Source organism: Kogia breviceps, chromosome 19 (assembly GCF_026419965.1).
Source record: "Kogia breviceps isolate mKogBre1 chromosome 19, mKogBre1 haplotype 1, whole genome shotgun sequence".
Classification (NCBI taxonomy): Eukaryota; Metazoa; Chordata; class Mammalia; order Artiodactyla; family Physeteridae; genus Kogia; species Kogia breviceps.
Genome location: NC_081328.1, coordinates 40,340,357 through 40,360,151, shown reverse-complemented (window position 1 = coordinate 40,360,151; position 19,795 = coordinate 40,340,357). Strand labels below are relative to the sequence as shown.

Genomic DNA, 19,795 nt, shown 5'->3' with positions numbered 1-19,795 from the left:
TTTAGTCACCAGCCGGTGCTCCGAGAATGCGGCCCCAGGTAGTGTGGAACCTTGGGAAATAAGGTAAGAAAGCATTTCAAAAGAAGGCACAGATTCATTGCAGGCTTAGGACACAGGAAAAGCAGGAGCCCCAAGAAAGACGGGAAAAAAGGTTCAGCTTACAAGAATTTATCCGGATTTTTGAAATTAAAATTTTTTCTAAAGACGTTCTGGGGTTTTTGGTGTTGTTTTCCGGTGAACTATTGATTGAAGTGTAAATAATGCTGAGGGAAAACTCAAAAGCGAAGAGTTCGTTAGTTTTCACCAACTGAACACATCGGTGGAAACAGGACTCAGATCAAGAAATAGAAAATGAGGGCTTCCCTGGTGCCACAGTCGTTAAGAATCCGCCCGCCAATGCAGGCGACACGGATTCGAGCCCTGGTCCAGGAAGATGCCTCTTGCCGCGGAGCAACTAAGCCCGTGCGCCACAACTACTGAGCCTGTGCTCTAGAGCCCACAAGCGACAACTACTGAGCCCGCGTGCCACAACTACAGAAGCCCGTGCACCTAGAGCCCGTGCTCTCCAACAAGAGAAATCACTGCAATGAGAAGCCCGCACACCGCAACAAATAGTAGCCCCCGCTCGCCACAACTAGAGAAAGCCCGTGCGCAGCAACAAAGACCCAACGCAGCCAAAAATAAAGAAATAGAAAATGACCCCAGAACTGCCCTTCAGTCCTCTTCGCCACTAACTTCCAAAGAGTAGTCACTACTATGATTTCTGTCACCATAGTTTTCTGTTTTTGTATTTTGTATAAGTGGAATCAAACAGTATACACACTGGTGTGCGGCTTCTTTTTTTCTTTTTCAGTCTTTTCTTATTGTAGTAAAATATACATGAAATTTACCATTTTAACCATTTTTCTTTAGTGTTTTTTGTTTGTTTGTTTGTTTGTTTGTTTTCTGGCCTCTCACTGTTGTGGCCTCTCCCGTTGCGGGGCACAGGCTCCGGACGCGCAGGCTCAGCGGCCATGGCTCACGGGCCCAGCCGCTCCGCGGCATGTGGGATCTTCCCGGACCGGGGCACGAACCCGTATCCCCTGCATCGGCAGGCGGATTCTCAACCACTGCGCCACCAGGGAAGCCCTTAACCATTTTTAAGTGGCATTAATTCACAGTGTTGTGCACCCATCATCACTATCCATTTCCTTTATTTATCCATTTCCTTTCCCTCCTCCCCCCTTTGTTTCTACTTTCTGTCTCTATGAATTTGCCTATTCTAGGTATCTCATGTAAGTGGGATCATACAATATTTGTCCTTTTTTGTCTGGTTTAAAACTTAAAACTTAGCATGTTTTCAAGGATCATCCACATTATAGACCATATCATTTCATTCCTTTTTAAGGCTGAGTAATATTCCATTGTATGTATATACCACATTTTCTTTATCCATTTATCTATCAGTAGACATTAGTGTTGTTTCCACCTTTGAGGTATTATAAATAATGTTGCTGTGAGCACTGGTGTACAAGTATCTGTTTGAGTCCCTGCTTTCAATTCTTTTGTCTGACTTCTTTTGATCAACATTATGTTTGTGAGATAGAAGGTACTGTTTCAATTTCTGCATAAATGTACCTTTTGGATTTAAAGTTTAGCGTTTTTATTGTGATGAACACAGGAGAAGGCAGGGCATCGTAGTACAGTTAAAGAAAATTTTGAAGAATGAGTACAGATTTACCAAGTGAAGTTCCAAATAGAGAGAACAGCAGGCTCGAGGGCTCTCAATAAATATTTGACGGAATGAAAAAGCACTGAGTTGAACCACTGTTAATGCTTTTGAGAGTTTATTATATGCCAGGTACTGTGCTAAGCACTTCACGTACATTATCTCATGGAGCCCTATCAAGTACCTCGTATTGTATCCACTTTACAGATTTGGAAACTGAGGCTCAGAGAGACTAAATAATTGTCGAAATTATGCAGTTAGTGGTATAGCTAAAGTTATCCAGTTCTCCCTCCCTCTCTCTCTCCTCTCTCTATATGTGTGTGTGTATGTACTATATATATATATATATATATATATATATATAAAATCTTATTCTCGATATTTGGTCCCTTACTCTTTTCACTTAGCTATTACCATAAAGCATTGCACATGTTGGTGAATATTTTTGTAGCATCAGAGCACAGTTTTAAATAGCTGCTCAACAGTATTACCTTCCATGTTGCACTATACTTTTTAAAATTAATCATCTCACTTGGATAGACATTTAGATTGTTTTCAGTACTTTGTTTTAAAACCGCATTTTAATAAACATCTTTATGACAGTTATTTGTACACATCTATGATTTTTTTTCCCCTAGGGTAAATTCCAGGAACTGGAATTACTGGGTCAAAGGATGTTCACATTTTTAAGATTTTTGATACACGGTGCCCCATTGTCCTCTAGAATGTTGTACTTATTTTCATTCCCATCAGCAGTGTGAAGAGCACCCCTTACTTTTCTCTTCCCAAAATACGGTAGAGGCTAGAGAGGAACAGGGAATATTTGGGGGGGGGGCCCTGCGGCTTGAGAGATGTGAGACTCCTGAGGATGTTTATAAGCCAAGAGGGAAGAGCAGAGGAGAAAGGGAGAAGTGAAGATAAATGCAATGTGAGAAGGGAATAAATGACTAAGCAGTGGCCTCTGGAGCCAGGGAGGGCTGGGCCGATATCCGGGCTTGCCCTGCAGAGGATGTGGGAAACCTGGCTTGCCCCCTGCCCCAGGTACCTGATCCATCCATCTGGGCTTAGGAACATACGCTCTGTGTTCCCAAGGCTGCATGGACTGACTTCTACCATAACATTGACCACATTACACGTCATTTTTCATTTTTCTGTCTTACCAAATTCTTTGAAGGCAGGAACTGTGTTTTGTTTGTTTTTATTCCAGTTTTCCCAAAGTCTATCCAATGCCTGCATGAGGCGAGTACTTGATAAAAATTTATTAAATGAATGATAGATGCATTCAGAGAAGTTGGGGGAAGAGATAGGGAATTTGAGAGAGTTGTCTTCTGGCCAGAGGTGAAGTCTTTTTTTTTTTTAATTGAGATATAGCTGATTTACAATATTATATGTTTCAGGTGTACAACATTGTGACTCACAATTTTTATTTTATTTTTTATTTTTGGCTGCTTTAGGTCTTCATTGCTAGGCACGGGCTTTGTCTAGTTGCAGTGAGCAGGGGCTACACTTTGTTGCAGTGCACAGGCTTCTCAGTGCAGTGGCTTCTCTTGTTGCGGAGCACGAGCTCTAGGCGTGCAGGCTTCAGTAGTTGCAGCACGCAGGCTCAGTAGTTGTGGCATGCAGGCTCAGTAGTTGTGGCTCACAGGGGCTCTAGAGCGCAGGCTAAGTAGCTATGGCTCGCAGGCTGTAGAGCGCAGGCTCAGTTGTGGCGCACAGGCTTAGTTGCTCCGCAGCATGTGGGATCTTCCCAGACCAGGGCTCGAACCCATGTCCCCTGCATTGGCAGGTGGGTTCTTAACAACTGCGCCAGCAGGGAAGCCCCATTTCACAATTTTTAAAGGTTATATTCCATTTATAGTTACTATAAAATATTGGCTATATCCCTGTGCTGTTCAGTATATCCTTGTAACTTTTTTATTTTACACCCAGAAGTTTGTACCTCTTAATCCCCTATCCCTATCTCCCCCCTCCCCCCTCCCCACTGGTGACCACTAGTTTGTTCTCTATATCTGTGAGTCTTTCTTTTTTGCTATATTCACTAGTTTGTTTTATTTTTTAGCTTCCACATATAAATGATATCGTACAGTATTTGTCTTTTTCTGTCTGACTTATTTCACTAAGCATAATACCCTCCAAGTCCATCCATGTTATTGCAAATGACAAAATTTCATTCTTTTTTACAGCTGAATAGTATTCAATTGTATACATGTACAATTGAATATATATATCTGTACAATTGAATATTCAATTGTGTATATATACGATTGAATATATATATACACAATTGAATACTATATATATATATATATATATCACATTTTCTTTATCCATTCATCTATTGATGGACACAGGTTGCTTCCATATCTCGGCTATTGTAAATAATGTTGCTATGAACACTGGGGTGCATGTATCCTCTTGAATTAGTGTTTTCCTTTTCTTTGGATATATACCCAGGAGTGGAATTGCTGGATCATATGGCAGTTCTATATTTAATTTTGAGGACCCTCCATACTGTTTCCCACAGTGGCAGCACCAATTTACATTCCCACCAACAGTGCACAAGGGTTCCCTTTTCTCCAAACCCTCAGCAACATTTATTATTTTGATCTTTTTGATGATGGCCATTCTGACAGGTGTGAGGTGATACCTCACTGTAGTTTTGATTCACATTTCTCTGATTATTAATGATGTTGAGCATCTTTTCATGTGCCTGTTGGCGATCTGTATGTTTTCTTTGGAAAAATGTCTATTCAGGTCTTCTGCCCATTTTTTAATCAGGTTGTTTCTTTTTTTTTTTGATGTTGAGTTATATGAACTGTATATATATTTTGGATATTAACTCCTTATCGGTCGTAATCATTTGCAAATATTTTCTCCCATTCAGTAGCTTGTCTTTTCGTTTTGTCAATGGTTTCCTTTTCTATGCAAAAGCTTTTAAGTTTAGTTAGCTCACCAGAGGTGAAGTCTTAAGATAGCCATGGCAGTGAGGAAAATGGATAGAAGGGAAGAAGGAAGAATTGGCTGGGGATGCGGATATGCTTGGAATATCCTTGGAATGCTCAGCAGCTGGGATGAAGGGGTGGAAAAAGTGGAGGTTGAGTCTGACAAAGATGTGTTTTGTGAGTGTGTACAGCAAAGGACACGATGCAGTTGAGGTCAGGGTGTTTTGGTACGCGGGCCTGTCACTGTTGTGGCCTCTCCCGTTGCGGGGCACAGGCTCCGGACACGCAGACTCAGCGGCCATGGCTCACGGGCCCAGCCGCTTCGCGGCATGTGGGATCTTCCCGGACCGAGGCACGAACCCGCGTCCCCTGCTTCGGCAGGCGGACTCTCAACCACTGCGCCACCAGGGAAGCCCGGTCAGGGTATTTTGAAAGAGGGGCTTTCAGGGTTAGGTGTTTGAGGGTGGAGGAATTATGAGAGGAAAAGAGAGGAAAGAAAGAAGCCTGCAGTTGGGACTATATCACTGCCCAAAGCTGGTCTCTTACATATGATAATAATTTAAAATTAACAGAAGATTTTAAGGGATCTTAGCTCCCTATCTGTTTATTTTTCCTAAACTATTGAACTTGGGTATTTTTATACCTTTATGCGCAATTATGATGGCTATAGAGTGGTGAATGTATCTGTAAATCCTGGATGTTGCCTTAACTAAATGTTTATAGTAAATCCATCCTGTAAAAAATCAAAAAGTGCTCCTTCCCTAACCGCTAGATGCTATTTGTTTCCTGTTTGCCTATTTGCTAGACAAAAAGGTGTCTGTTCCTTTAATTTGCATTCATTGGATTACTAGTGAGTTTTTGCACATCTGTCATGTTCCATCAACCACCTTGTAAATTAATAGTTAGGCCTTTTGCCTTTTCTTCCCTTCATTTTTTTTTTTTCAATTTCACAAGGATCCATGGGGACACCCCTTTGTAAAAAATTCAAATGCAGACCATAAAAAGCCCCACTGGCACAGTCCCTCTCCCCTCCCCAGAGGGGAATATTTGGGAACCTGCCTTCCAGGCCTTTTTCTATTCATCTCTAATCATGGGGCTTGGTTTTGTTTGCTGTACATGTTGTATTCCAACCTTGATAATAGTCTTGGTAATCTTTCTAAGGCAGTACATATGCTGGTCACTTGGAATCCCTCCCCAGTTTTCTCCTGCTGTGGGTACTAACTACCCTTTGTAAGGACTGAATTGTATTCCATAGTGTGGATTTGTTTACCATTCCCCACATGTTGAGTTGTTGCTAGCAAAACTGGGATGAATATTCCTGTGTGTACCAGCCTTTTGGGTAACTGGAGAGCAATTTAGGGGCACTGGTCTTGCCCACTGAAGAGGCAATTTCCTTTCTGACCCACAGGATGAGCAAGAACTTATGTCTCCATATCTTCACAGGCACTGCATATTATCAATCTTTAAAATATCCCCTGGGAATTCCCTGGCAGTCCAGTGGTTAGGACTTGGTGCTTTCACTGCGATGGCCCGGGTTCAATCCCTGGTCAGGGAACTAAGACCCTGCAAGCCGCCAAAAAAGCCCCCCAATCTAGTAGGAGAATTATATCTTACTGTTGTTTTAATTTGCACTTCCCTAATTACTGGTGAGGTTGAGCATGACCATTCATTGCTTTGACAGATATTTGAGTGTCCACTCTCTGCCAGGCATTGTACAAGCACCAAGTCAGCAATGGTGAATAAAACAGATGTCATCCCTGCGCTTACAAATCAAGGAAATGAAATCTTTTAGTGGCGGATACTTTTTCAGCATTTTGCCTTTTACTTGTGTTTTTGATTCGGTGCTTTTATAACCAAATTTAAATTTTTTCTGTATCCAGACCGATGAGTCTTTTCTTTTATGCTTTTATCCTGGAAAATCTTCTCTTATCCCCAAATCAGATACATAAACACATGCATTTTTTGGGTTTTCTTTAAGCAGGTATTTGTCATTGTAAATATAACAGAAAAGGCCATGCTCGCTAGGGTCTGCCTGCTGTACAGGGGGAGACAGCTCGACATCCTCCCCGGAGAGTGAGGCTCCTGGCTTGGCCCCAGGACTAGAGAGGATTTCCCTCTCTTCTCTCAGGCTTTCTGGATCTGTGAAATTAAAGCAAAAGTTTCACCTAGAAAGGAGACGGTGCTGCTCTGCGTAATGAGGTAAAAGACTGTCTTCATGTTGGTGAAAGGAAATACCCGCAGATACAACTTTCCACAGAGGAGGGGAGGCTGGGTAACAACTGCAGGAGGCCGACCCAGGACTCCTGATACATCTCTACCATGTGACTCCAAGTGGTAATTACAGTGGAGAGCCCAGGGTCCCTCACCTCAGCCAAGGGACAGGAGAACAGGCTTCTGGGAGCCACCTCCTCCAGGGGGTACTATAAGCTCAGGGTCTGGGAGAGTTCCTGTGTTGTTCTTAACTCTTTCTCCTATCACGAGAGTAACAACTGCTCAGTGCAGAAAACCTGGGAACCACAGAAGAGTACAAAGAGGAGGAATAAACATGGAGTGATAGGTATCTCGGCCACATTTCAACCTAACAGTCACACTTTGGTTCTGTGCACAAATCATTTATTTGCGTTCATAAAAACTGGCTTGGACTAAAAAGTTCCTTTTTTTTTTTTTTTTTTTTTTTTTTTTTTTGCGGTACGCGGGCCTCTCACTGTTGCGGCCTCTGCCGTTGCGGAGCACAGGCTCCGGACGCGCAGGCTCAGCAGCCACGGCTCACGGGCCCAGCCGCTCTGCAGCACATGGGATCTTCCCGGACCGGGGCACGAACCCGTGTCCCCTGCATCGGCAGGTGGACTCTCAACCACTGTGCCACCAGGGAAGCCCACGCTTCCTCTTAAAGATGAATGGTGGTACTGTTGACTCTGGGACCAGAGGAGGAAGTGAGAGGGAAAGAAAGGAAAGCTGGTGGCTGGTCCTCCTGTCACAGACGCTCAAAGACCATGAGTGCAGTGACCACAGTTTAAGATAGTATGCATCACTGAGGGGTGAGGAACAACCACCCAGTGCAGAGAAGGCTCTGCAGAGAGAGGGCTAGTAGGCCAAGTCTTGAGGATTAAATCAGCTTCAACCAGGGCAAAAAACTGTGGGAAGGGTAGACCAAGCAGAAGGAACAGCACATGCAGATGCCTGGAAGCAAAGGGGAGCAGGTCATACCCAGCAACCGGTAACTAGTTTGCTAAGGCTGAGTTACAGGAATCTTAGAAGGGAGTAGGAGGATCAGGAGGCCAGAGAGCTTGGCGGAGGCAGGGGCTAGAAGGTTTGTCTGCCGTGTTAAGTTTTCATTTTCGCCTGAAGGTGGTGTGGAGCCACTGAAGGGCATGATCAGAGTTCTGATTCCCAAAGATGGTTCCAACATCCTTGCAGGGCATGGGTTTCAAGACCAGTCAGTGAAGTCCTCCCTTGAAGTGCAAAAGCAGGACGGGCATTGGCAGTACAGCTAGAGGCAGAGTCTGTCACTCTTTAGGAGTCTGAACAGGCACATGGGTAGCAGGGGAGAGGGGGCAACAAGGATCACTTCCTCCTGGCTTGGGGCCTGCCTGGATGGAGGGACCATCATCCACTTAGGCAAAGGAGGAGGATGCGGGCAAAGGCTGAGTCTGCAGACCTTCCCATGGGAGAGAGGAGCTGAAGTTCAGGTCGAGCTGGAGGTCAGCAGGTGGCTCAAGAAGCCAGTAGAGGGATGAGCTGGCCCCAGAGGACACGCAGAGTGTGGATAAGAAGCCAGGGACTGGTCCTCCAGGGTTGGGGGGACAAGTGATGGAGGGGGCAGGACAAGCTCTGGGAGCAGCTGGGCACGGGGCTCACTGGATACACCCCTCCACACGCAGCAGCAGGTAGTCCCTGAGGAGCGGGGGCAGGGGGAGGCGGGCGGCAGCCTGTCGGCAGCGGCTACCCAGCTGAGCACGTACGGCCAGCCGGGCCAGGTGCTGCAGCCGCCTCGGCTGATTCACCATGCACAGGGCCGAGCTGTAGAAGGCTTCGTGCTCCTAGATTGGGAGTGGAATGGGGTCAGATGGCCCAACACCCTGACTGTGCCCTTCCATCTGGGGGTGACCTAGTGGTGGGGCCCTGGGATTTTGCAGCCTGCACCCACCTGGGCGTTTGGCTCATCTTGAAGGACTCAGATTCAGAAGCAAAGGCCCTGCAGGGGTCATGGGAGCTGGGACCACACCGCAGAGCAGGGTCTCAGCCATGTCTGCACCCATCCCCACTCCAAAGATACTGGTACAGTGCCCACTCAGTCAGAGAGGCCTGATAAATGTCTATACTGATGCAGGTAAGAGAGAGGCTAGAGAGTTGTGTGCCATTAAAGGTTATTCTGAGCTTCTGAGGGCAGGGGTACCCTGGAACCCAGAGGTTTCACTCTGACCATCCTCCTCCAGTCCAGGGTCCCTCTTGCTCCTGCCTCCAGGAAGCCCATCCTGGAGAGACAGGCCTGGGGCCCATCCTTCCTCTCTATCTCCCCCAGAGCCCAGGAAGGAGCTGTGCTCATGGGGCGGACTTACCTGCCACAGCTCTGGAAGCACTGCCTCAACCCAGGTATCACAGGATGGGACACAAGGGTAGGCATTAAGCAGGACTTCCAGGGCTCGAGGGAAGTTGGCACAGTGTCTCAGCATCTAGAAATCAAAAGAGAGTCTCAGACTAGAACACAAAAGAGGGTCTCAGGGGTACCATGCCTCTACCAGCCAGCCTGGGCCAAAGCCCCACTCACACCCAAATCTGTTCTTTTTTTTACCCGCCCGTGTACCATGCAGGATCTTAGTTCCCCGACCAAGAATCGAACCCGTGACCCCTGTGGTGGATGTGCAGTATCTTAACCACTGGACTCCCAGGGAAGTCCCACATCCAAATTTGAGAGGCCAAGATCTGAGTCCCTCCTCATCCTTTTCTAGCCTCAGTTTACCCCACCTTCAAGTGTGCTCCAACCTCCTGGCCCCAGCCAGTTTCCTTGGGGGCTTTTTTTCCCAAGAGGGGGAGAGATCTCTGGCCCAGAGAGCGGGCTCTCTGTCTCTTGGCGTCTCTTCCCGGAGGCTGGGCAATTCCAGCTCCAGGCATCCCGCCCCCCCCCCCCCGACGTCAGGAGCCTTCTTTCACAGGCCCTCCCTGCGCACCTCAGGGCGCACAGGCTGGGCCCCATAGTCCAGCAGTGCAGCGAAGAGGATCTCGGGCTCCCAGTTGGGGGCGTCCTGGACGGCCTGCAGCGCGCAGTCCATGGGCGTGTGGCCCGCCCCGTTGGGAACTGCAGCGCAGGCCCCGTGGTGCAGCAGCAGCTCGGCTAGGCCCCCGCAGCCATTGGTACAGGCGTTGTGCAGCGGCGTGTGGCGCTTGCGCCCTGCCGCCCGGGCATCTGCCCCAGCTTCCAGGAGCCGGCGCGCGGCTGCCTGGTGCTGCCGACTGCTGCCCGGGCCCTCGGCCCCCGCGCACGCGGCGTTCAGGGCCGTCTCGCCCTGGCTGGTGCGCAGGTTCACGTCGGCGCCGTGCTCCAGGTAGAGAGCCACGTGCTGCTCCAGGCCTCGTGCCGCCGCCACGTGCAGGGGCGTCACCTCGCTGTCCTGCACCGCCAAGTTCACGGTTGCTCCCGCCTCCAGCAGCTGCTTGGCGCACCTGGAGGCAGGGTACAAGGCCCCTGAGGCAAATCCTGAGGGACCAGGCCTGGCCTGGGAACCCCTCAGCCTGCTGTCATCCCTGACCCCTTCTTCCCACCTCTCTTGGCTCAAGCGAGCCTGGCGCCCACCGCTAGACTCACAGAAGCCCCATGACAGACAGCAGGGCTGGAAGGCCCATCCAAGTCACTGGGAGCATTTCAGTTTTCAGCTCAGAAATGTTGTGGTGCAGACCAGGACATACAGCAAGTTAGTGACCGTGGAGGAATTAATACTCACTGCCTCAGACCGTCCCTCCCAGAGTCTAACCTGACTCCCCCATCAGATAGGGACCCCAAGGCCTTGTTCTGAATCACTTGTCAGTGGTCTCCTAACATTTTGATAGCACAAAAAGTTTTGAAAACCCACTAATGTGTACACTGTGAAGCATAGAAAATTAAGGAGTATGACCCCCAAAGAAAACAGAAATAGAAGTCCTAATTAGTAAAAAAAAAAAAAAAAAGTTGTAATTAGCATTTTCTTCCTGTCTCCAAACATGAAGACCATCTTTCTCAGCCAGCCACACCCACTCCAGCAAAGGAAGGCACTTGGGTCCTGCTTACTTCACTTTCCCCTGGAGAAAACAAACAAAACCAAACAACAAAAACCAGATTTTAGGGAGCACGTGTTTCACAGGTGTTTCATAGGTCAGAACACTGTTGAGGCAAATATGCATCATTAACCACCTCGGGGTAAACCAAACACGCTGATGGCACTAAACTAACAGTAATTTAAAAAGCCAGAATGGTAGCCCCTGGAAACTCAGGAGCAGATCCATCAACCCCATCGAAACCCTGATGAAAAAGTATCCTTCCCCCAAATGGCCAGCATTCCAGCTCCCTTCAGTGCGCATGTCCGGTAGGCGCTTTGCTCAGTGGCCAAGCTTTGAGTAGCAGCCAGCCAGTCACAAACGACTTAATTTATTTCCTTGGTAAGTTCTAATCATAGGCTAATTTCTGTTTCTATATACTAAATTTAAATAACTCCAAGAAGCTCGCTCAGTAGGGGTCCAGTAAGTGAAACCGTTCTCAGTTCACTTAAAAGGATCAAGTGTGCTGGAAGGTATACCACATGCCCATAAGACCTCAAGAAAGGACTGGAAATTTTGGATCATTTCTGGGTCCATCACTGGTCTAGATCTACATGGGTAGATGTTCCCAGCACGTGGGCTGTGGAATGCCTTTCAGGAGCCCTTGATTTCTTGCCCCCGCCAGCCTTGTCTGTGGACCTGACTTGTCAAAGTGCAAATACCTTCATGTAGGGGGTGGCCAAGAAACTGTTGACCTTAAAAAGGTGGGAAGAGGAAGTGTGCTTCATACTAAGATTGGGAAACACTGGGCTAGATCTTTCTTGATGCCTACCTCAAAATAGCTAGGAATGTGGCTGCAGAGGGTTCCCAGAGAATAGGAGACTGCAGTTGGGACAGGGTTTTTCCAAAAAGCAACAGGGTTTCTGCCTACTGGGCTTCGCTGATGTGACCTTGGACAAGTCACTAAACCTTTCTGAGTCTCAGTTTTATCACCATAGAATGAGACCTGTCTCAGGATAGAGAGCCCAGAGATAAACCCACGTACCTATGGTCAACTAATCTATGACAAAGGAGGCAAGGATATAAAATGGAGAAAAGACAGTCTCTTCAATAAGTGGTGCTGGGAAAACTGGACAGCTACATGTAAAAGAATGAAATTAGAACACTCCCTAACACCATACACAGAAATAAATTCAAAGTGGATTAGAGACCTAAATGTAAGACCGGATACTATAAAACTCTTAGAGGAAAACATAGGAAGAACACTTTGACATAAATCACAGCAAGATCTTTTTTTTAATCCACCTCCTAGAGTAATGGAAATAAAAATAAAAATAAACAAATGGGACCTAATGAAACTTAAAAGCTTTTGCAAAGCAAAGGAAACTACAAGACAAAAAGACAACCCTCAGAATGGGAGAAAATATTTGTAAACAAATCAATGCACAAAGGATTAATTTCCAAAATATATAAACAGCTCATGCAGCTCAATATCAAAAAAACAAACAACCCAGTCCAAAAATGGGCATAAGACCTAAATAGACATTTCTCCAAAGAAGACATACAGATGGCCAAGAAGCACATGAAAAGCTGTCCTACATCACTAATTATTAGAGAAATGCAAATCTAAACTACAGTGAGGGGCTTCCCTGGTGGCGCAGTGGTTGAGAATCTGCCTGCCAATGCAGGGAACACGGATTCGAGCCCTGGTCTGGGAAGATCCCACATGCCGTGGAGCAACTAGGCCCGTGAGCCACAACTACTGAGCCTGCGCGTCTGGAGCCTGTGCTCCGCAACGGGAGAGGCCACGACAGTGAGAGGCCTGCGCACTGCGATGAAGAGTGGCCCCCACTTGCCACAACTAGAGAAAGCCCTCGCACAGAAACGAAGACCCAACACAGCAAAAATAAATAAATTAATTAATAAACTCCTACCCCCAACATCTTCTTTAAAAAAAAAAAACTACAATGAGGTATCACCTCACACCGGTTAGAATGGGCATCATCAGAAAATCTACAAACAACAAATGCTGGAGAGGGTGTGGAGAAAAGGGAACTCTCTTGCACTGTTGGTGGGAATGTAAATTGATACAGCCACCGTGGAGAACAGTATGGAGGTTCCTTAAATAACTAAAAATAGAATTACCATGTGACCCAGCAATCCCACTACTGGGCATATACCCTGAGAAAAACATAGTTCAAAAAGACGTCCATTGCAGCTCTATTTACAATAGCCAGGTCATGGAAGCAACCTAAATGCCCATCGACAGATAACACAGACGTAGAGAACAAATGTATGGACACCAAGGGGGGAAAGTGGCTGGGAGGGGGGTGGTGGTGGTGGGATGAATTGGGAGATTGGGATTGACATGTATACACTAATATGTATAAAATAGATAACTAATAAGAACCTGCTATATAAAAAATAACTAAAATAAAATTCAAAAATTCAAAGAAAAAAAAATGAGACCTGTCTCCCATGATGTTGTGAGGACATGTGTTTCTGGCATGTGAGCTGGAGACACACACACATACACACACACACACCCTCCCCAAACCATCTCAGCCCCTGGGCACCTACTGTAAGGACTCAGGGGTTGTGCAGAGGTGCAAGGGGGTCGTGCCTTCCTCAGACAACACATTGACCTTGGCGCCAAAGGTCAGCAGCAACTTCACACAGTCGGACTGGGCCCGGGCACAGGCCTCGTGCAAGGCGGCCCGGCCCCCAACCCGGGCATCCAGCTCAGCTCCCTGCCGGATCAGGTAGCGGGCGCAGTCGGTGTAGCCTCGGGCAGCAGCAATGGTGAGGGGTGCCGTATGCTTGGCTTTGGGGGTCAGCACCCAGAACCCTGGGAGGAGCAGGCAGAGTTAAGGGGGGTGGGTATGAGGCTGGCAGGCAGGGCAGGCTGTCATGTACAACTGACACTGCCCTGCCCTCTGTACGCCTGGCTGAGCACAAACCCTGTGCTGGTCTGTACCTGTGGAGAGGGGCTCGCTCAAGCCCCCAGCTGAGAGTGTAAATTGGAACAGCCTTTTAGAACAGTTTGTCAGTCTATAAGAAAACGTAATACGTGAGTCATAGGAAAAACATTTAACTGCTTTTTTTTTTTTTGGCCACACTGAGAGGCTTGTGGGATCTTAGCTCCTCGACCAGGGATCGAACGCTGGCCCCGGAAGTGAGAGCGCCGAGTCGTAGCCACTGGACTGCCAGGGAATTCCCTTAATTGCTCTTTAAAACCACAGGGCAGCTAAGGATGGTGAATCCTGTTAGGGAAACCTCTGGGTCTTTGAGCTGCTGGTGGAGTCCTTTTCTCTTTTTGTTAACTTGGGCGCTCTGGTGTTGGGGAGGGGAGGGAGGTACACACAGGAGGGCCTGGAACTCAGTCAGGGAGTGGCCAGAGCAGAGCTGAAGAAGTCCTAGGATGCTCCTGGGGTGGGGAGGGTGGCATGGAAATGGGGGGAAGGGCGGAGAGGGAGGATGAGAGATGGAGGTAGAGAAAAGAAGAGTGGGAAGAGGGGTCGATCATGGGACTGTTGTTGAATCTGAATTGTAGAAAGAGCCAAGGTCTTGTTCGAAGGACACAGATGGCTAATATCCTGTCAGCTGTTTGCATTGTAGCTAAGTAAATCCCTGGGTTCCCTAAATCTTGGGTAAAGAATGTTTTCGTTTTTGTTTTTGTTTTGCGGTACGCGGGCCTCTCACTGTTGCGGCCTCTCCCGTTGCGGAGCACAGGCTCCGGACGCGCAGGCTCAGCGGCCATGGCTCACGGGCCCAGCCGCTCCGCGGCATGTGGGATCTTCCCGGACCGGGGCACGAACCCGTATCCCCTGCGTCGGCAGGCGGACTCTCAGCCACTGCGCCACCAGGGAAGCCCCATGTTTTGTTTTTTATTAGGATTGAAATTAAGGCCAAGTTCCATTTGGGAGATGGAGATGGTGGACATGCTGGAAGAGGAGACCAGGGTGCCCTGGGTGGGGTCACATCTCTCACAGTTGAAGGAATTTGGCCTGGTGGTGACCGTGAGAGCATAAGCTCTCCAAGGATTTTGAACCCCCATATCCACAGGTGGGGTCTGAGGCAATGTCCTGTCAATCTTTTTTTTTTTTTTGCAGGGCTGGTTTCTTTTCTCCTGCCTAAGAACAGGGCAACCATTTGGTTTACATGGACAAACCTTCTGGTCAGAATAGATCCTAAGGAAGATCATCCAACAAGTACACAAAGATGTTGGTCATACTGTTATTTAAAATAGATTTTTTTAAAAAAGAAATCTAGGGGCTTCCCTGGTGGCGCAGTGGTTGAGAGTCCGCCTGCCGATGCAGGAGACACGGGTTCGTGCCCTGGTCCGGGAAGATCCCACATGCCGCGGAGCAACTAAGCTCGTGAGCCATGGCCGCTAGGCCTGCGCGTCCGGAGCCTGTGCTCCGCAACGGGAGAGGCCACAACAGTGAGAGGCCCGCATATCGCAAAAAAAAAAAAAAAAAAAAAAAGAAATCTAGGGACTTCCCTGGTGGTCCAGGGGGTAAGACTCCATGCTCCCAATGCAGGGGGCCTGGGTTCGATCCCTCGATGGGGAACTAGATCCTGCACGCATGCCGCAACTAAGAGTTCGGATGCCTCAGCTAAGAAGTCCGCATGCCAAAACTAAGACCTGGTGCAGCTTAAATAGATAAATAATAACTAAATAAAACAAAAAAGAAGCTTAATCTAACCAATCGATTTGGGGGCTAGTTATATAAATCATGGCACACCCATACGATAGAATGTATGCACCTATTTAAATTATTACGTGGGGAATTCCCTGGCGGTTCAGTGGTTAGAACTCTGAGCGTCCGGTGCCAAGGGCCCAGGTTCAATCCCTGGTTGGGGAACTAAGGTCCCGCAAGCCGCGCGGCATGGCCAAAAAAAAAAAAAATTATGTGGACTTATGGTTATTGACATCGAAAGATGTTACATGAAAGAAACAGGCTATAAATAGCATCTGGAGTATAATTTCATTCTATGAAAGAAAAAATATTCGCGCGTGGATATACATCCAGAGAAACAATTGCATTCGAATACAGCTGTGTTCCTGTGTAAGTCATATAACATGTTACCATAACTTTAATTCTGAAAAGACATACAAACCACTGAGTATGCCTCATCTCTGTTTAGGAGGGAGCTAGACTCGGCAGTGGGAAGGGCTGGTCTAGTCTGTGATCTGGATGGGGGCGATGGGGCCCAGGCTCCCTCCCCACCTTCCCCTCCTCCCTCTCCCTCCTCTTCTGCCCCCACCGGGTGCTCCCTACCCTGTTCAGCTGACCAGGCCAGCTGGTTGCTCACAGTCTCCACAATCATGTTGGCAGCACCTTCATCTTGGAACAGGGCTTGGATCTGTTGCAGGTCACCGGAGAACAGGGCATTGTGCACAGCTGGGTCCCGGCAGGAGCAGCGCGGCCTAGTGAGTTGGGCCCAGGAACTTGGGGGGCACCTTTGGCTCTGGCATTGCTGGGCTGCAGCCCGCCGCCGGTCCTCCCATTCCAGCCACTCCCGCTGCAGGCGGAGAGAGCGCAGGGCGGAGGAGGTGAAGGGGAAGGTCTCCCCTGCCATGGGGAGGGATCCGGGGGTCTGGGCGGCGGCAGCTGGGCAGAGCAGGTTCCCTCGGCCCGACTGCCACCCTTGCTCTGAGGAGCCACCCTGCCCCCAACCCGTGACCCAGAGAAAGGAGCAGCTGAGCCTATAAATAGGCCCTTTGCTGTTCTGGTAAACACAGTTTGCCCAGAGTCGTGATCTTGGTGCAGAGAAAGTGCTGGGTCAACCCCCAGCCCGCGGCTAGGGACAGCCCCTGCCCCCGCAGATACCCTCCAGTTGGGGACCCGGCCCTCAGCTGAGCTCCACGTCCACATCCTCCCACTTCTCTGGAGCGAGCATCTTGGGTTGGCAGGGTCCGAGGTGAGTGAAACAGTCAGTCAGGGAAATGGACAGGACAGGGTCTCTCTGATGTTGGCTGGAGCGCAGACCCCTGCCCAGGAAATAAGGGCAGGGTCAAGTCAGAGTTTGAACACCTCTTCTTGGCATCTGCACTAACAGCAATAACTCTGCACATATAGGCACAGGGCTTAACAGTACATAAATCACTTTTACATCCATCTTTACTCAGGTGACCATACATATTTTCTGGCTTGCCCGGGTAAACAGCAAGCTTGATTTTGACATTAAATTATACAATCAGGCTAATTATCACAGTTTGAACACCTCTGAGATGGGTGGTCTTATTTCTGTTTTACTGATGAGGAACTTAAGGCTTAGCAAGGTGAAACCACTTGCTCAAGGTCACAGCTTGTGAGGGGGGAGCTGGACTAGGACCACAGTGGGTCTGACTCTGTAGATGGTGCACTTTGGTGAGAGCCTCTCCCCACCTTCCAAGCAGGACAGCATGGTCCCTAACACTGCCTTTAATGAGTCTTGGTTAGGGTTTTTTTTTTTTTTTCCCCTGCAGGTCCTAAAAGGGCTTACATGCCTGCCTGAGGAGGACCAAGGGCTTGATCTCCCAACTCTGGGGACCAAGGAGACCTGCAAGACACAAACCCACTCACTTAAAGTGGCTGTGCTTCCAGGAGCCTCTAGGGGGAAGAATGAGGCCGTGAAACAGCACTAGGTGCTGGCTGCCGAGCAGTGAAGGGGAGGGCAGGAGGGAGGCCAGCCCTGGCCCCAGAAGCTCTCCTCAGCCAGTGGGTGGTGGTGGGTCTGCCTGTCCCCATCCCACCCGCCATGGCTGCCCAGGTACACACACACACGCACACGCACACGCACACGCACACGCACACACACACACACACACACACACACACTTTCCAGCTCCTATTCTTCCATTTTCAGTTACCATCTCAAGGCCTTTAACTTGGACCAGCCCTGCCTCCTACCAGGTGTTCCCTCCTCTGGCCACAACCCCTCTGCTCCACTGCCCAAAGGGAAGGATCTATCTAAACAGTTCATTTCCTAGCTTGAAAACGTCTGCTGACTTCCAAGCCCTGCCCTTTCCCACTAACCCCCATGCCCTGGCTTGGCCTCACATCAGGCAGCTGTCCCCTCACGGATCCTCGCCTTTCCCTACCGTTCCCTCTGCTTGGAATTCCCTTCCGACTCATCCCTCAAAGTCCACCTCAAAGGTCACCTGCGGTGGGAGACACCTGCTCAGGTCACCCACCCCTGCGGTTCCAGCCACTCCCCAATCCGTGCTCCTGGAGGACCTCACGTGTGCTTTGTCAAGCCCCTGTCCCCATGCACCGTGGACCACAGCCTGCTGCGCTGGATATGGGCTCCAGAGCAGGACCTGAACGGATTCAGTTGGGGTTCTGGTACCCAGCAGGGCCTGGCGCACAGTAGATTTTGTCGTGGTGCTGAGGAGCCCTTGGCTTGTCGCGGGCCGGCCTCTTATGTGTAGCCCCTGTTCTCCGCTGGAGCAGACACTCATCTGCCTGCCCAAGTAGGTGGCAGCAGCCTGGGCTGTTTCCAGCTCTGCCCTTACCCTGCTGTTCACCCACTCTGGCCCCAGCCTCTTGGTGGTATTCCAGGGTGCGGGATCCCAGAGGAGGAATGAGATCATGCCCAGCAAGGGCTTGGAGATCCTCAGAGAAAGGCGCCTCTATCCTCAGAGAATGGCACCCATTCAATGTTTTAATTGCCCTGCCAACAGCCCAGCTGAGCACCCACAGCTGGGTTCCCAGGGCTGGGAGCTGGCAAAATGCGATGGGGCCAAGATGGGCCTTCTCCCAAGCACAGCAGTCATGGTCAGTAGGGCCTGAGGCTGTTCTGACCTCCCCAGCCTCTCTGCAGCCTTCTTGTCACAGGCCTGAAGGCGCTCTGACTACAGACCAGTCCTCAGAGATACCATATGTTCTGTCCCCGTCCTTAGCCTTAACTTCCTGAGGGTAGAAAAACTACCCTCAGCATTAACTTCCTGAGGCCCTTACTTCAACCCACACATGAACCCACAGGGAGCCCGGTTTTACTGGCAGGAACAGTGCCAGGCAACTGGATACCCAGCCTGCCTTCTGGGAGCTCAGAGCCTGTGGGGGGGACGAAGCACACAAGAAACCAGGGCATCTGTCAGGGCTGTGAGCAGCAGAGACCAGAGCTCAAGGGGGCTGAGTGCGGATGGGCACCGCAGGCCAGGGGCATGGCTGGTTTAGGTGCGGGAAGACCACCCGGCATAGAGGGGCGGCTCCGGCCCAGATCTAAGCTGCAGAGGCAGAGCTGGGGAGTTAGCAGCACCGGGAAGAGAAAGAAGTGCGTGGTGTGCTCAGGCAGGAAGACCAAGTGAGAGTGTGAAAGGGCAGTGCTGGTGAATTGGCCCCTTCTTGTTCCTGGGCTTGGGCCACAAAAGCCTTCTAGAACAGAGCCCCACTGCCACCAGAAGCCAGCTGAACATGGAATTCCTAAAGTACTTGCTCACTTCAGCTTTGAGACTGGGATCCGTGGGATCAGCTTTTCTTTGCAAAAAGGGAGACTAACACCTTCTCCCGGAGTCGTACCAAGCCCATTGGAGGTCCTGACTCACAGCTGCCTGGTGAAGGCTGAGGCAGAGGCAGGTGAGGCTGGCTGTCAAACTGGGGTCTTTAACCCACACCCCCTCAACCATGTGTTGAGAGAATCTTCCTTTCCTCCCTTCATTCCAGAAAGGAAAACAAGGTTGGTTGGCAACTTGGTATAATTAGACCTTTTACACCCCACCCATGACCCTTGTCCAATTCTTGCCTGAAAAGCGGTACAGAGAAGCTACGGTGGTGAAGAGTTGCTTGGCAACAAAATAAATAAAGTAGTAGTGGACTCTAACCCAAAGTATAAAATAAACATCCATGAGTCCATACTGATAAAAATGGGTGGTTGAACAAAAGATAAGGGAAAACAGACCCATCTCCCATGCAGAAGAATTCCAAAT

At 49.1% G+C, this 19,795-nt stretch overlaps 1 protein-coding gene across 1 annotated transcript; it reads right to left on the bottom strand.

Annotated features, from left to right (window-relative positions):
- Positions 1 to 7,241: 7,241 nt before the first annotated feature.
- ASB16 (ankyrin repeat and SOCS box containing 16) lies at positions 7,242 to 16,584 on the bottom strand. The gene is made up of 5 exons (XM_059046350.2): positions 16,164 to 16,584; positions 13,459 to 13,726; positions 9,819 to 10,311; positions 9,210 to 9,323; positions 7,242 to 8,690 (listed from the first exon to the last, which is right to left on the bottom strand). The coding sequence occupies exons 1-5, from the start codon at positions 16,462 to 16,464 to the stop codon at positions 8,505 to 8,507; spliced, it is 1,362 nt and encodes a 453-aa protein (XP_058902333.1). The 5' UTR covers positions 16,465 to 16,584; the 3' UTR covers positions 7,242 to 8,504.
- Between the last annotated feature and the right edge of the window lie 3,211 nt (positions 16,585 to 19,795).

Bases quoted from the DNA above. Each gene is read 5' to 3' on its own strand.
- ASB16 (XM_059046350.2), bottom strand. From the start codon at position 16,464: ATGGCAGGGGAGACCTTCCCCTTCACCTCCTCCGCCCTGCGCTCTCTC. The intron at 10,312-13,458 runs GTAGGTGCCCAG...CCCTGCCTCCAG, and splicing joins ACAACCCCTGAGTCCTTACA to GTGCGCCAAGCAGCTGCTGG. The intron at 8,691-9,209 runs GTAAGTCCGCCC...CTCCCAATCTAG, and splicing joins TGCTTCCAGAGCTGTGGCAG to GAGCACGAAGCCTTCTACAG.